The 15,272-nt window shown below is 41.5% G+C and overlaps 1 protein-coding gene across 13 annotated transcripts in view; it reads right to left on the reverse strand.

The window, feature by feature from the left end:
* Positions 1–15,272, reverse strand: part of PIK3AP1 (phosphoinositide-3-kinase adaptor protein 1) — a 265,570-nt gene that overhangs the window by 27,886 nt on the left and 222,412 nt on the right. For all 13 annotated transcript variants that reach the window (XM_084992874.1, XM_013983580.3, XM_084992877.1 and 10 more), the window contains 3 exon segments: positions 7,872–7,967; positions 3,282–3,479; positions 685–750 (listed from right to left, as the gene is read on the reverse strand). In XM_084992874.1, the coding sequence (XP_084849000.1) occupies positions 685–750; positions 3,282–3,479; positions 7,872–7,967 (360 nt within the window).

Below are 15,272 nucleotides of genomic sequence, written 5' to 3' on the forward strand. Positions count from 1 at the left end.
TTCAAGGCTGTCTTTACTTGTACTGGGAGATAGGGTATGCGGGGCAAATGCACAAGCCAACCAGTTTCAATCTCCTACTACCAAAGTCCTTAGGGCTGCTTTTGAATGTTTAGATGGTGTCATGGCTCCTTTTCAAACGAATCATCAGTGGAATAATACTGAATGCCTCTGTTTAGCACAAGGAAATTAATCAAGAACAAAAGGGCACTTATTTCCTCAAACTTCCTTAAATGGTCTTTCAAAAAAAAAAAAAAAAGGAAGAAAAGTGTTACCTATTGGCTAGCAAACTGTCACTCAAATACAAGGTGAATTAAAGCATACTTTAGTTAATACAGATAGGGTAGGTAAATAGCACAGTGGGGTTATATCATTAGGTAAAGACGGGGTGCTGGGCTGCCTACTTTCATCCTGTTGGCATCAGTCTCAATGTTTAAATTGGGCTTTTGTGTGCTGTTGCAGACACCTTTTGGTGTATTAATGCTGTTGGTGTGATCAATTTGTACAATGTTTGAAGGCACTCCAACCTCCAGTCTCCCTTACTAACAGTACAGCTCCGGGGCATCCCTTGGACCTATGTTTTTCAATGCTAAGGAGCTGATACACCTGGAAATCACTGAAATACCAACACTTCTACTACCTGGAAGTTCAGGTCATACAAAAGGAAGCTGAGGACATTTGGCTTACCTTTCCTGATGCTCTCTGAGGAAACATAGAGATTCCCAGGCCGCTCTTGACTTTTTTCTGCAAAAACTGTGAGATAAAAATTATTCTAAGTAAAGCCAAATCAGATCTCATTTTAAAAGGCTTTGTAATATTTGACACATTTACCAAAAAAAAAAATGTACAAAAAAAATGGATCACATCTTGGGCCACCGTATACAGTTCTATAAATCAAAACTCTAGTTAGGAATTGACTAATAAGCAGAAGCTGTAGAGATTATGACATGAAGAGAGACCAAACAGACAAAGTCTCAAACTGGAAAGACAAAGCCAGCCAGAGGATGTGCTTGGCATTTATGAGATCATTAAAGAGAAGGGTAATGTAAAAAACAAACAAACAAAAAAACGGAGTTCCCGTCATGGCTCAGTGGTTAACAAACCCGACTAGTAAACATGAGGTTGCGGGTTCGGTCCCTGCCCTTGCTCAGTGGGTTAAGGATCCAGCCTTGCCATGAGCTGTAGTGTAGGTCACAGACACAGTTCGGATCCTGTGTTGCAGTGGCTCTGGTATAGGCCGGCGGCTACAGCTCTGATTAGACCCCTAGCCTGGGAACCTCCATATGCCATTGGTGCAGCCCTAAAAAGACAAAGACAAAAAAAAAAAAAAAAAAAAAAAAAAAAAAAAGGGTAATGTGCACAAAGATCCGTGTGCTGGATCCTTGAACATCTGAAGCGAGCCATTGAACATTTTGATGTTTCAGAGTAAAAGAAGTGTCACTTACCGTTTCAACAAGTGCCATAAGACAGATAGGGCAGTGGAAAGGTTAAAATGCGTGCAAGCCTTCAAAGGGACTTAGATGTGCATCAAACCCATAAAGGCTCACAGAGAAAAGTGGGAAGTGACACATGTTCTCTCAGTGGTAGGACGGTATAGTGGTTACAGTTCTCTGGGCTCTGCACAGACTCCCTGGGTTCAAGTCCTGGCTCTGCTATTTATAAGCCACATGATCTAGGATGAGAGACTTGACTTCTTGCCTCAGTTTTCTGATCTGTAGAATGAGGATGATAACTGTACCTTCTCCTCGTTGGGTTGTTGTGGTGATTACGTTAGTTAGTACATGGGAAGTGCTTAGAACGGAGCCTAGCACATGTAAGCCCTCATGTTAGCTTTTATTGTCATTATTCAATCTACACCTTGAGACTGATGCCAATAGGACAGCAATACCTTGGCAAGATAGTTAATACAAGGAATGTGTATGCACTACTTTATAGTTTATAAAGTAGTTCCCCATGTATTATTTCATCTGACCCTCACAATAAGGATCTCCCAGAGTATTATTATGCATCAATGTATACATTTATTATTATGATACCCGTTTTACAGATGAGGTAACCAAAGCTACAGAGGGGCAAATGATTTACCCAATGTACCATACTATACGGGTGAAGAATGCAAGAGCTGGGAATTGAACCCAGAGTGTTTTGGTCTCCAAACCACTGCCCCTTTTGTCATCTCCTGACTCTCTCCTTTTATTTGCTTCCCTAGAGTTTCCTAACAAGTCCATCAGGGCTCTTTAGGAATCACCTGTGTCCCTGTCCCAACTGCCACCCCCATAATGAGCCAGGCCAACAACACCCTCTCCCTGCCCCTGCCAGTTAGGCATTATTAATAGACATTTGCATGCTTCTACATTTGGGTCCCCTTAGAAGCAGACCTTGGGACAAGGATGGAAAGACAAGTGGTCTCCGTGAGAGGTGATGGAGGCAAGACAGGGAAGTGGATAAAGCAATAAGCGGTGGGTTATCCAGTAAGCCACCACGATGAGCAAGCCAGGGAGCTCTGGAAAGCAACATAGAACATGCACCTCAGAGTTCTCCCGGTAGAGACGCAAGCAATTTAGGTTCTTAGTCACCAACCCGACTCAGTCAGTGGCTGAGGGCTGCATCCAGGGGTGATATGATCTTCCAACTCTTCCAGCCTGACATGCCAGGGAAAGCTACCAGGCTAAGAAACACAGGGTTTGTCCAGTGGGCACAGAAATATAAAGAGCTGGGGGATGTGAACACGGCACCAATAGTGTCTGCTACACATGCCAAAGGGATGGCAAACCCCTGAGCACTGAGGGCATTTGGCGATATGTAATATCCCTCCACTGTATTTCTACCCAACTTTAGGGTTTTCAGATGTAACAAGCCAAAACCAAAACTGAAAAGAGAGTACAACATGTGGGGACAATTTACGCTAAAAAATTATTCACTATTTATCTGAAATTCATACTTAACTAGGCGTGCACTACTTTATTTGACAACCCCAGCCCAATTGCCTGCGGCTCTGGTTGAGGGCTATGTTCCTCAGATTACAACTTTTTGCCATACTTTCTACAACCTGCTTATGCTATTAAAATTGGAATGGAGGTCAGGTGCACAAATCTGGTAATTCTTATACTCTACAGTCTAGCTCCAGGATCTGCCCCAAGCTCTGACTCCATCTCCTGGGGCTGGCTGGAGACCTTTCTGAAGGGGATAGCATCCAAGCAATGGTTCAGAAGCTAAAGGATCCAGGGAATTCCTGCTGAGAGGCTCTGAAGACCCCCCTGGGCATCATTCCCTGCCACACTTGCCTTTAGAAATGTATGGTTCATTGTCAGAAACCTGGTGAGTGCTGGAAGCACTGGCCTCTGGCCTTGGCACTGGGACAGGGGGCCTGCTGGCTAGGTCCACAGAAAAGGCCTCATCATCATCCACTGTGTGATAAACATCTTCTTCCTGGCCAAGATGGTGCGCATCCCTCTCCATACTGGCCATTCCCATGCTGTTGCCTAGAAACACAGAGAAGGGCAATTGAAAGCAAGTGTCAAACCCTGGGACACCTGAGCCCTATGGCCCACCTCCCTGGGATCCAGTCCTATCCATCAGCAAGCTGGCAGACTCCACATCCGACAGGGCCCGTCAGTCAACCAGCTAGGGGTCAGCCCCACCTACTACCACACTCACGGTCATCAGCCCTGCACAACAGAAAGGCCCATGTACCCCCATGTAGGGGGCACCACTCTAGCTCCGGTAGCCAGAGGGGAATATGCTACTGGGCCCACAGGACATCTCCTACATAAGGCCACTTCTCCAAGACTGGGAGATATAACAAAGCTACCAAACACACAGAAAGTGAAACAGAGAATTAGGCAAAATGAAAGAGAGAGAGAAATCTATTTCAAACAAAGGAACAAGAAAAACTCCAGAAGAACTGAGTAAAGTGGACATACGCAATCTACCTGATAGAGTTCAAGGTAATGATCATGAAGATGCTCAGGGAACTCAGGAGAACAGATGGACACGGCAAGAGGTTTAACAATGAGTTAAAAAATAGAAAGAAGAAAGAAGTAGATTCGAAGAATATAATAACTGAAAGGTTAACGCCCACTCGAAGGAATCAACAGTAGACGAGATGATAACAGATAAACAGATCAATGAACCAGAAGACAAAGAAAAAAAAAAAAGAATTTTAAAAACTAAGGACAGTTGGGAGTTCCTGTCGTGGCGCAGTGGTTAACGAATCCGACTAGGGACCATGAGGTTGCAGGTTTGATCCCTGCCCTTGCTCAGTGGGTTAATGATCCGGCGTTGCCATGAGCTGTGGTGTAGGTTGCAGATGTGGCTTGGATCCAGCGTTGCTGTGGCCCTGGTGTAGGCCAGCGGCTTCAGCTCCAATTAGACCCCTAGCCTGGGAACTTCCATATGCTGCGGAAGCGGCCCAAGAAATGGCAAAAAGACCAAAAAAAAAAAAAAAAAAAAAAAAAGTAAGGACAGTTTAGGAGATCTCTGAGACAACAACGAGCAGACTAATGTTCACATTATTGGGGTCCAAGAAGGTGAAAAAGGAACAAAGGGACAGAGAACATATTTGAAGAATTAATAGTTGAAAAGTTCCTTCACCTGGGAAAGGAAGCAAATATCCAGGCCTAGGAAGCATAGAATCCCAAACAAGACCAACACAAAGAGGTCCACACCAAGACGCATTGTAGTTAAAAGGGTAAAAATTAAAGATATAGAGAGAATATTAAAAGTAGCAAGGGAAAAGCAACTAGTCATCAAAAAGGCAATAAAAAACAAGTGTTGTCAAGGATGTGGAGAAAATGAAAACTTTAGCACTGTTAGTGGGAATGAAATGAGTGCAGTTACTTTGGAAAAGAGTATGGAGGCGCCTTAAAAAATTAAAAATAGAACTACCATATGATCCAGCAGTTTCACTTTTGGGTATTTATCAGAAAAAAAAACCCAAAATACTAATTCAGAAACATACATGCACTCCAATATTCATTGCAGTACTATAAACAATAGCCAAGATATGGAAGCAACTTAAATGTCCATCAGTGGGTGAAAAGATAAAGAAGATGTGGCATATACATACAATGGAATATTACCAAGTCATAAAAAAGAATGAAATCTTACTCTTTGTGATAACATGGATGCACCTAGAAAGTATTATGCTAAGTGAAATAAGTCAGATAAAGACAAATACTGTATGATTTCACTTACATGTGGAATCTAAAAAACAAAACAAATGAACAAACATAACAAAACAGAAACACACTCATAGATACAGAGAACAAACGGGTGGTTGTCAGAGGGGAGATGGGTAGGGGATAAAAAGAGGAATAAAGGTAACTATGTGAGGTAATAAATGCTAATTAGCTTGACTGTGGTGATCCTTTTACAATGTATAGTCATATGAAGCCATCACATTGTATTCCTTAAATATATACAATTTTTGTTAAGTTTACCTCAATAAAACTGACAAAAGTTTTGTTTTTTTTTTTTTTTTTTTTAAAGAAAGCAGTGGTCAAATGAACTGGGTTATTGCCAATCATCAAGCAGAGAGGGTGACCACACCTTATTTGCATAGTCCTGCCTTTTGGCAAAGGGCTTTTCCCTTTTCTTCTGTACCATCTCCTGAGAACTCCATGCAAAGCAACTGAGAAAACATTGATGTCACCTTCATTTGCCACCCATTGGTGCAGGAAAAGAAAGTGAGCACTAGGCTCTATCATCTCAGTTTTACAGTTGGGATTCAGTTGTTCTTCCCACTAGAAGTAGGGAAAAGACAGCTCAGTCCCCAAAGCCAAAGGATGCTTGGCGCCACCCTCTGGTGCCTGGGCTACAGGGTGAGAGTGGACTGGAACCCTCACCCGCAACGACTCCTCACCCTCATCCTCAGCATCAAAATGACTATAGCAAATCCTCCCTGAGGGATTTGCCAAGTGCTCTTCCAAGTGTATTATCCGCATCATTTCCTTTGATCGTATAACACAGTGGAGTAACTACAATCATTAATCTCATTTTGCAGATGAAGAAACCAGGGGCTTGCACATTTAAGTAACTTGCCCAAAGTCACTTAGAGCCAGACGGGGGAAGCTGGCTCCAGCGCCTGTGCTCTTTGCTTCCATGCTCTACTGCTTCTTTTGCAACTTTTGACCCATTCTGCTCCCTGCTGACCAAAAAGATTTAGGACAGAAGCTTGTCTCCCACCCTCTATCCCTAGAGTCCCACAGCCCTCAGATCTGCACTGCCTCCTTCCTGGTTACAGGCTGCAATGCTCTGTCCTGGGACCTGACCACACTATCCCTGTGGCTTCAAGACCTGCCGTTGTACACACACATACACACAAACACACACATGCATACACACACGCGTGCACACACACATACACAAAAGCTGTGTGACCTTGGGTATGTTATATAACCTCTCTGAATCTGATTTCCTTCTGAGAGCTACTCACAGGAGTACTGTGAGGACAAAATGAAATAATAGAGGAATAGTTCAGTGCCTGCAAATAGTAGGTGCTTTCCTCTGCCCCCTTCTTCTCTTTAGCACCAGGCAGTCAACGAATCTTTATTAAACGACTATTTAAGACACAGGAATGAAGAAAGCTTGGGCCTTCTTTCTATGAGATTTCCAAACCAATAGTTTATTGGGAGTTTTTTCATTGCATCTTTTCTGAGCTGTAAAAAGAATGCTCTTGGCTTCCCTGTGTCCTGGGTTGAGATGACTGACCAAGGGGGTCCCAACTCATCAAAGGGCTCTGTGTTCCAAGGCTCTGCCCCCAAAGAAGTTTCCATTTTGTAGGAAAGCCCCACTATGTCCATCTTTGAACATCCTGTACAGGGCATGAAGAAATTCTGGCAAGGCATTTCTGACATTAACAAAACGAAGTGTCCTGGGAATGCTGGCTACCCTACAGGATGACGGGGATCCCGGCACCTCCTGTCTCACATGCACAAAAGTACTGAATTCTGCCCTTCAAGTATGAAAGCAGCCATAGGCAATGTGAAAGGAACAGGCACAATGTGTTGCAATAAAAGTTTATCTACAAAAACAGTCAGCTGGCCAGGCTGTTGTTACCTATCACTGCTGAGAACTTTCCTCTTTACCGTCAAAACTACTTTTCCCATCCTCTTGTCACCCTGCTTTACCAACAGGCCCCGCCCATAAAGTGTAAATGACTGGACAGAGTTAAGGAATTACCCATACAATTTAACACTCTCTACCTGTGAAAGCTTCATTGATAATAACAATAACAGTAAGGAACGTTTATATCTTGTTACATACCTGGTCCTGTTCTGATGCCTAATGTACAAGAAATCACATGATTCTCACAATATTCATCTCATCTTACAACTGAGGCAACTAAGACCCAGAGGAATGACTTGAGTGACTTGTCCGAGGTCTTCCAGGGAACTGAAGTGGGAACTGGGTACTTACCAGAGTCTGTGTTCTTAATCACTATGTAATACAGCCTCAACTTAATAATACCTGTGTATGCCGCCTGCTCCCACATTTTATCTTCCTTTGCCAGAAAGGAAAGTTGCTTTAGGGTACTGATTATATCTTATTTTCCTTTGTGTCCCCCAGCCCGACATCCAAAATAGTGCTTGGCTCATAGGAGGTACTCATTAAAATTTGATCAAATAAAAATAAACAGGTGTATTTAAAACGGGATCTTGCTGAAGGCAACTTGTTTACCCAAAGGAGTGGCTCCAAGGGTGGGAACTTCTGGCCCACTTGTAATAGTCTGATGGAGGGGCTCATGGGAATAGAATACCTTCAATCACGCCATTTGCCATGTATGCAGAGGGAGCAACCCTTATACGGAACCAGGCAATGTCTTACATTTGTTTCCCCTCTTCTCTGTTTCTCTGCCCACTGCTACAACTTACCTTCTAAAAACTTGCGGATCATAGAGTCCTTAGTGGTCCGAGAGTAACTGTCTCCAGCCATTGGATTAGATGTACTGGCCTGAAGCATTTCAACATCTAGAAGGAAAAGGAGACTAAGAGTGTGTGTGTCGTTCTTGTACACAGGCAAGGATATTTTACAGATGGAGATACAAGGTTTGACAAATCAAGAGATCTTGAATCAAGAGATTCAAAAATTCATCAAAACCATCCATCTACTCATCCACACATCTAACTATCCATGCATCCATAGATCCACGTGTCCACCCATCCAATTAGCTATCTGCTCAATAAGGACACTCAGTAAGCGTGTGGTATAAAGGAGAGCAACATTCACAACCTTCGGTCTCTTTCCTGGACCACAAGACTCGAAAGGTACAGATGTGCTTATCTGCGTTTGAAAGATAGGGCTTAATTTTTTTTTTGGTCTTTTTTTTTTTTTTTGCCGTTTCCTGGGCCACTCCCACAGCATATGGAGGTTCCCAGGCTAGAGGTTGAATCGGAGTTGTAGCCACCGGCCTACACCAGAGCCACAGCAACGCAGGATCCGAGCCGCGACTGCGACCCACACCACAGCTCATGGCAACACCGGATTGTTAACCCACTGAGCAAGGGCAGGGATCGAACCCGAAACCTCATGGTTCCTAGTCGGATTCATCAACCACTGCGCCACGACGGGAACTCCCAGCCTTCTTCATATCAGCAAAAAGAAAAAAAATAATTGGAAACAGGGACAAAAAAGAATAAGCTGTAATTTATTTAAACCATGAGCAATTTTGCAACAGATAAAAAGAATGCATTGAAGCTACTCTATCAACATAGCACCATCTCAAAAAACATAACAACTAGAACTCCATTTTTAGGTCATCCATGTAATTGGTCATTTACAAGGAAGAAGCACACAGACCTGGTTTTCACTAATAAGCATAAACCCATGGAGACCAAAACTGTGTGAAAACCATTTAATCACCACAGCAGATTCTATTCAAACCTGAGTAACCAACAGTGACTATTACTTTATGGCTCTGAAGCACTTTGGGAGCAAAATTTCAGTCTTGTGTTAAAAGAACAGTTTCAATATTATCAAGAGGTAGCATTCAGTGAGTCATATCATGTAATTACTGGGGACTTGTTTGCTTCGGCCAAATATGTAGTTTGAAGTCAAATAGTATACTTTGGGGGAAAAATCATTTGCATTTAATCAGTATACACAGATATACTATTTCCTTACTACTTTGATCTTTGGGGACCAGTTAAATAGAATCTGGTGAATTCGTCTGCAGAGTTAATGTTTATACCTCACTTCTCAAGAATATCGGTTGAAAAGAGGTCATGGTCATAAAGTTATGTTAATGAAGTTCACATGATATAATCCTAATTTTGAAACAAACTATTTGTGTGTACATAGAAAAAAAGATCTGGAAAGAAATACAACAAAATGCATATAGTCACTATTTCTGAAGCCATACAGATAGATTGTAGACATTTCAGATCATCATAGACATTTTATTTTCTATTTTCTACTTTTGTCTTCCAAATCATCTACAGTGGCTTGTGTTGCATTCATATATGAAAAAAACCCTACTGACATTTTTTTAAGGCCTAAGTAATTATGATCAAGAATATGTACAATTAGACTCCAAAAGCAAAAATAATTTCAGGTTACTACAAAGTGATTGTTACTGCTGTGGTTATTAAATGGTTTTCACACAGAGTTTTGGTCTCCATGGGTTTATGTTTATGCTCACCTGTCATGACCAGATTGATTGAGTTTTTTAATTATAAAAAATTCTGATTTTTAAACTTTCCAGTGACCAGATATTACTTATTACACAGGCTAGCTCTTACTGGACTTTGTTTCAAACTTTGATAATCCTTTGATAATCAAAATATAAATTTCGTGACCATTAAAAAAATACATAATGTTGTTTATGAAAGTTGCCCACTGGTGTTTGCAGTATGAAATAGTTTATATGAGTTTTAAGGCCTAGAAAATCATACTACATTTTGTTTATAAATTCATAAATACATAGTAAACATATGAAAACATGCTAATATACTGGGAAGAGTAAATGTTGAATTCATGGTTGTGGTTAGCTCTGGGGAGGGAGGGAGGATAATTAGATTCCAGAGGGGATTCACAGGAGGCTATGACATGTTATTAAAAAAAAAAAGATATGAAGCAAAATAAAAAGGAAACATTCTTTTTGAATCATAATCTACAAGAAATATACTTTCAAAAATTAATGTGCTATCTTTGTCCTCGAAGAGAGAAAAATAAGATTATATTTTTTGTATTCTTATACCGTGTAAAAAGAAACTCGAAGGAGATATACGAAATTAAGATCAGTGGTTTCCAAGGAGCTAGAAAGATGCTGGACAAGGACTGGAGAAAGGTTTTTTTCACTGTTTGTCTCTTTATATTTCAATTTTTTAGCCTATTGAAAAAATAATGGAAAGAAATCCAGGGCTATGATCATGTTTGTGTCACCTTAACTATTATCCACCCCCCCAAAAAAAGAAAGAAAAAACAATTTCTTTTTTCTACCTGTTCAGTTTAATGTTTCTTGAAATAGTGGAGACTTTGCATTGAATATAACATACCCTGATCCCCCCTGGTCCAAAGCCCTCTGATTTCAAATGATGAAACTATTGATTCAGTGAACCTCTCTTATCAACACTGAAGTCTGTAAACTTCGGAGATTTGCGTGATTTACTGACCTTGAAACATACCTAGAGGTGTTTCACTTTTAAAAATAAATTTCTGGTAAGAATTCACACTTAATTCATTCCTTAAGAATTCTAGACCAGAAAAATTCCACTTATTTGAAATTTTCTATTTAGATTGCTTAATTGTGGTTTTATGGAACATTTTGCCCCTGGAGCTAGAAAACTGAGGAGAAAGATGTATGCTACAGGGGTGCCCTGCTGGGAGCAGGACCCTCCTCATCCCGTCTGGGATCAGTATCTAGTCTCCTATCTACAAACAGAAAAAGAACCTTAGGGGGGAAACTAGTGAATCTGAACAAAGTCTGGAGGTCAGTTAGTGGGACTGCACCAATGTTTATTTCTCGGCTTTAGTATTTGTATCATGGTTATGTAAGATAACTGGAACCTGGGTGAAAGGTATACAGAAAGGTTAGCATTTTTGCAACTTTTCTCTAAGTCTAAAAATAGTTCAAAAGGTTTTGGTGGTGGTGGTGGTGGTTTTTTTTTTTTTTTTCTTTTGTTTCATTTTTCTTGTTTAAGATGAAGAAGGGGAAGGAAGAGAAGGAGATAAGAAAAGGAGAGGAAGAACAGCAACAGCAAAACGAAAGAAGCATAACCCTGGGAATGACTTAATGCTGAGCCTTTCCTGTCCACCTACGCTATCGAGTCACCTTCAAGTGACACTAGTGAGCCATGCGCCATGTATGATGATGAAGACAGGGCAACTGAGACACCTGCGACAAACAGCTCCTTTGACTCTATAGTCACACCTTAACTGGTGTCGAAATGCATGATTTTGGAAATGAACAAACTAGGATCTGCTAAATGTCAGTCCTGTGACCTTTGTAGAATTTCTTTTCCTCCTTGAGGCACCCTAGAAGGATAGTGGGAGGCTTGGGCACTAGGGTCAAAATGCATAGGTTCCAATTATGATTCTTCTCCTTCTGACTGTAGGACTGCCACACTCACCTGTCCAACCAGCTTTTTTTTTTTTTTTTTTCAGATCCTTAACCTGCTGTGCCACAGCAGGAATGCCCCAACTGATTTTCAGATCCAATTTTTTAGATCCAATTGATCATTCAGCCTTGCAAGGTGACTATGGGCCATGATGGTCTACTCAGAAGGATGGAGAATACAGGCCAAAAGGACAGTGCCAAGCGGCCTTCCTCACCTAGGGCAGTCTGCATGCAGTCCTGCAGCTCTCATGCAAGGAGATCAGCTCCATATCATGCAGGTGGAGGTGCTGCCTTGGTGCCTCACAGGAGCAGCACTTCTCAACTCTAGAGTTCTATTTGCAACTCCTGAGGCATAGATTCCAGGGTCCCCGTAAGAGGCATCCAGAGTTATTGCCCTCAGGGAAGCCCACAGTATGGTGTCCCTTTCAGGTATTTGTAGTTTATATACAGCTCCTCCCAGTTTCAGATGCAATTTAGCAACCAATTAAGAGCCATTTTTATCATAGGCAATGTTGCCTAGAGACATAGTTGACTATGGCTCTTATCAGGTAACCAGGGTAACAGAGAGGAAGTCAACAAAGGTCAAATTCTCCTGCAGAAAGGGGAAATGATGGCTGTTATATTAACTCTTTGCCCATAGTTTATCTTGGGCCAAGTTGTTTACATCCACTCAGCTTCTGTTTTCCTGTCTGTAAAATGGTGATAATAACAGTATGTATTGCATGGGTTTCTCCTGAGTATTGAATGAGAAGCACAGCAGCTAGCACATAGGAAGTGCTAATGAATGTTAGCTGCTACTATTACTATTATTGTTATCCCTATTAACTTTATTATTAAATTATATACCCAGCCTAATGTCTAAATCAGAGGAAAATTTTTTTTTTTTTTTTTTTTTTTTTTTTTTTTTTTTTTTTTTTTTTTTTTAGGGCCACACTTGGGGCATGTGGAAATTGCCAGGTAGTTTTGGAAGTGAATTGGAGCTACAGCTGCCGACCTACGCCACAACAGCAACATGGGATCCAAGCCATGTCTGCAACCTACACCATAGCTCACTGAGTGAGGCCCGCGATTGAACCTACATCCTCTTAGATACTAGTCAGATTTGTTTCCACTGAGCCATGATGGGAGCTCTAAGAACAATTTTATTTATTATTATTATTACTTTTGTCCTTTAGTTTTTCCTAGGGCTGCACCCATGGCATATGGAGGTTCCCAGGCTAGGGGTCCAATCAGAGCTGTAGCCACCAGCCTGCACCACAGCCACAGCAATGCCAGATCCAAGCCACGTCTGCGACCTACACCACAGTTCACGGCAACACCAGATCCTTAACCCACTGAGCAAGGCCAGGGATCAAACCCACAACCTCATGGTTCCTAGTTGCATTCGCTAACAACTGAGCCACGACAGGAACTCCAAGAACATCTTTACAAAGAGGACCCCAAGTATACTTTTTTAGCAGTAACTTTATTTGTTTGAATTCAAATCTCCTCTTCAGAGTAATAAATGCCTATGGGTTAATTCTAATAGCTGGATACCTACACATATTTTCAAATAACATATGTATTACATTTCCTAATAAAGAATTACACCCAATCAATATTCTTATATTTGAATATACTTAAAGCACAGGGCCGGGGGATCTTAAGATAATAAATACTAATTCTTTACCATAGAATTATGTGTGGAAATCTGACTTACAAACAAGGTTTGCCAGACAATTTCTTGGTCATGGCTCCTGAACACCAAGTGCTAGCTGGACAGAGCTGCAGGCTTCTTTCTTCCTCGGACAAGGTCTGCTGATGCAGTCCAGACCTGACCTGGAGGTCTCATGCCTGTTACTTTGTGCTTACCTGAGGCCCATCACATTCTTTATTAGAGGGCTCAGCAATGAGCACCAAGGGGAAATTCTAGAAGCCCTCAATCCCTTCTTCCCCCACCTGGTACCATTGGGATCATAGGTAGAGGCTGACTGCAGGGACACAGCCTAAAGCCAGCGGAGCTGAGGCTTGGCTGGAAGAGCATGATGGGGGCAGGGGGACTGGGAAGGGGAGGGGGGCCTGTAGACACAGGAGAAAGCCTGGAAGTCAGTGGTAAAGGCCCTGACAAGGGCTGGAGCCAAGTGAATGGTATGCATTCAAGTGACAAACTTAAGTCAGAGAAACATGTCAACTGAGACTAGGTAAGCAATACAGATCTAGGATAACAGCTAGGGTACCGGCTGCTGAGCATGATGGTTACTAACACGTACTTTAGTATAGAGACCTGGGTTCAAGCCGTGGCTCTGATTCTTAGTGGTTCTGTGTCCTTGGGCAAGTTACTTGCTATCACTAAGCTTCCATACCTCCATCTGTAAAATGGGTCTAGATAACAGTACCTACCTTAGAGGAAGACTATATAAACCAACTGAGATAATTAATGCTTATAAATGTTTGGCAACAAGGAACTATTTCAATATCTTTCAATAACCTACAATGGAAAAGAATATTAAAAAGAACATATATTCATACACACACATAACTGAACCACTTTGCTGTACACCTGAAACAAACACAACATTGTAAATCAACTACATTTCAAAAAAATTTTAAAAACAAGAAAAAAATGTCTAGTAACAGTGCCAGGTACTAAATATCAGTGATGATCATTATCATTATATTGGGGCAACTTAGATAGAATATTAGTTTTCTACTGCTGTTGTAACAAATTACCACAAACTTAGTGACTTAAAGCAACATAAACTTATTATTTTACGGTTCTATAGTTCAGAAGTCTGATTTGGGTCCCACTAGGCTAAAATCAAGGTTACAGCAGGACTGAACTCCTTTCCAGGAGCTCTAATGGAGGGAGGTTCTGTCTCCTCTCCCTTTCTAGCTTCTAGGGACCACCTGCACTCCTTGGCATGAGGCCCTCTTCTTCCATCTTCAAAGCCAGCAACGTCAGGCAGAAAGCTTAGCTGAACGGAGTCCTTCTCATGATGCCATCTCTGGTCTATCTTCTGACTCCTTCTTCTACTTTTAAGACCTTTGTGATTGTATTGGACCCACCCCGATAAGCCAGGATATTCCCATGACTTTAAGGCCAACTGATTAGCAACCTTAATTACACTGGCAAATTTATTTCCCCTTTGCCATGTAATCTAGGATATTCACAGGCTCAGGAGCATTGGTCTGCCTAAAGCAGATAAAACTAAAGGTCAGCACAGTCAGACTGCCATGAATTTCCTTCCCATATGGGTCTGGCAAGGGGAGTAGGGCACAAGGGTCAGGGTGCACTCAAGTGAATCCATCATATCATTCCACACATGGACTCAGCAGCCCTGGCCTGATGTAGGCTCAGGCCTCTATTGAGTCTCTAGATGTGCACGGCCTTAAATGAAAAAAATTTTTTCTTTCCATTTATATTTTAAATAAAATGATTATTTTTATACTGAATTGAACATAAATATCTTTGAATTAGACCAGGAGCAGTAGATACATACATTGGCCTCTATGTCCCTATTCATATTCAAGGCAAACATCACCAGTCAATCATGGCATTCTTTGTGGCCTCAGAATCCTTCTCAACACAGCTCTCCAGGCACACAATTACCAGCTGACTGACACTGGCACGTGAAATTATTTTTAAAACACTGGGTGCCATTGGTATATTATTAAGTCCTAATAGTAGCAGATATTACTATTGTAATAATAAAGAAGAGAAAAGAAGGTGTACCTAGGT

This window comes from Sus scrofa, chromosome 14 (assembly GCF_054392235.1).
Source record: "Sus scrofa isolate SSC_HxYL_T2T_F1_AM1 chromosome 14, Sscrofa_HxYL_maternal_Yorkshire_Landrace_v2.0, whole genome shotgun sequence".
Taxonomy (NCBI): domain Eukaryota; kingdom Metazoa; phylum Chordata; class Mammalia; order Artiodactyla; family Suidae; genus Sus; species Sus scrofa.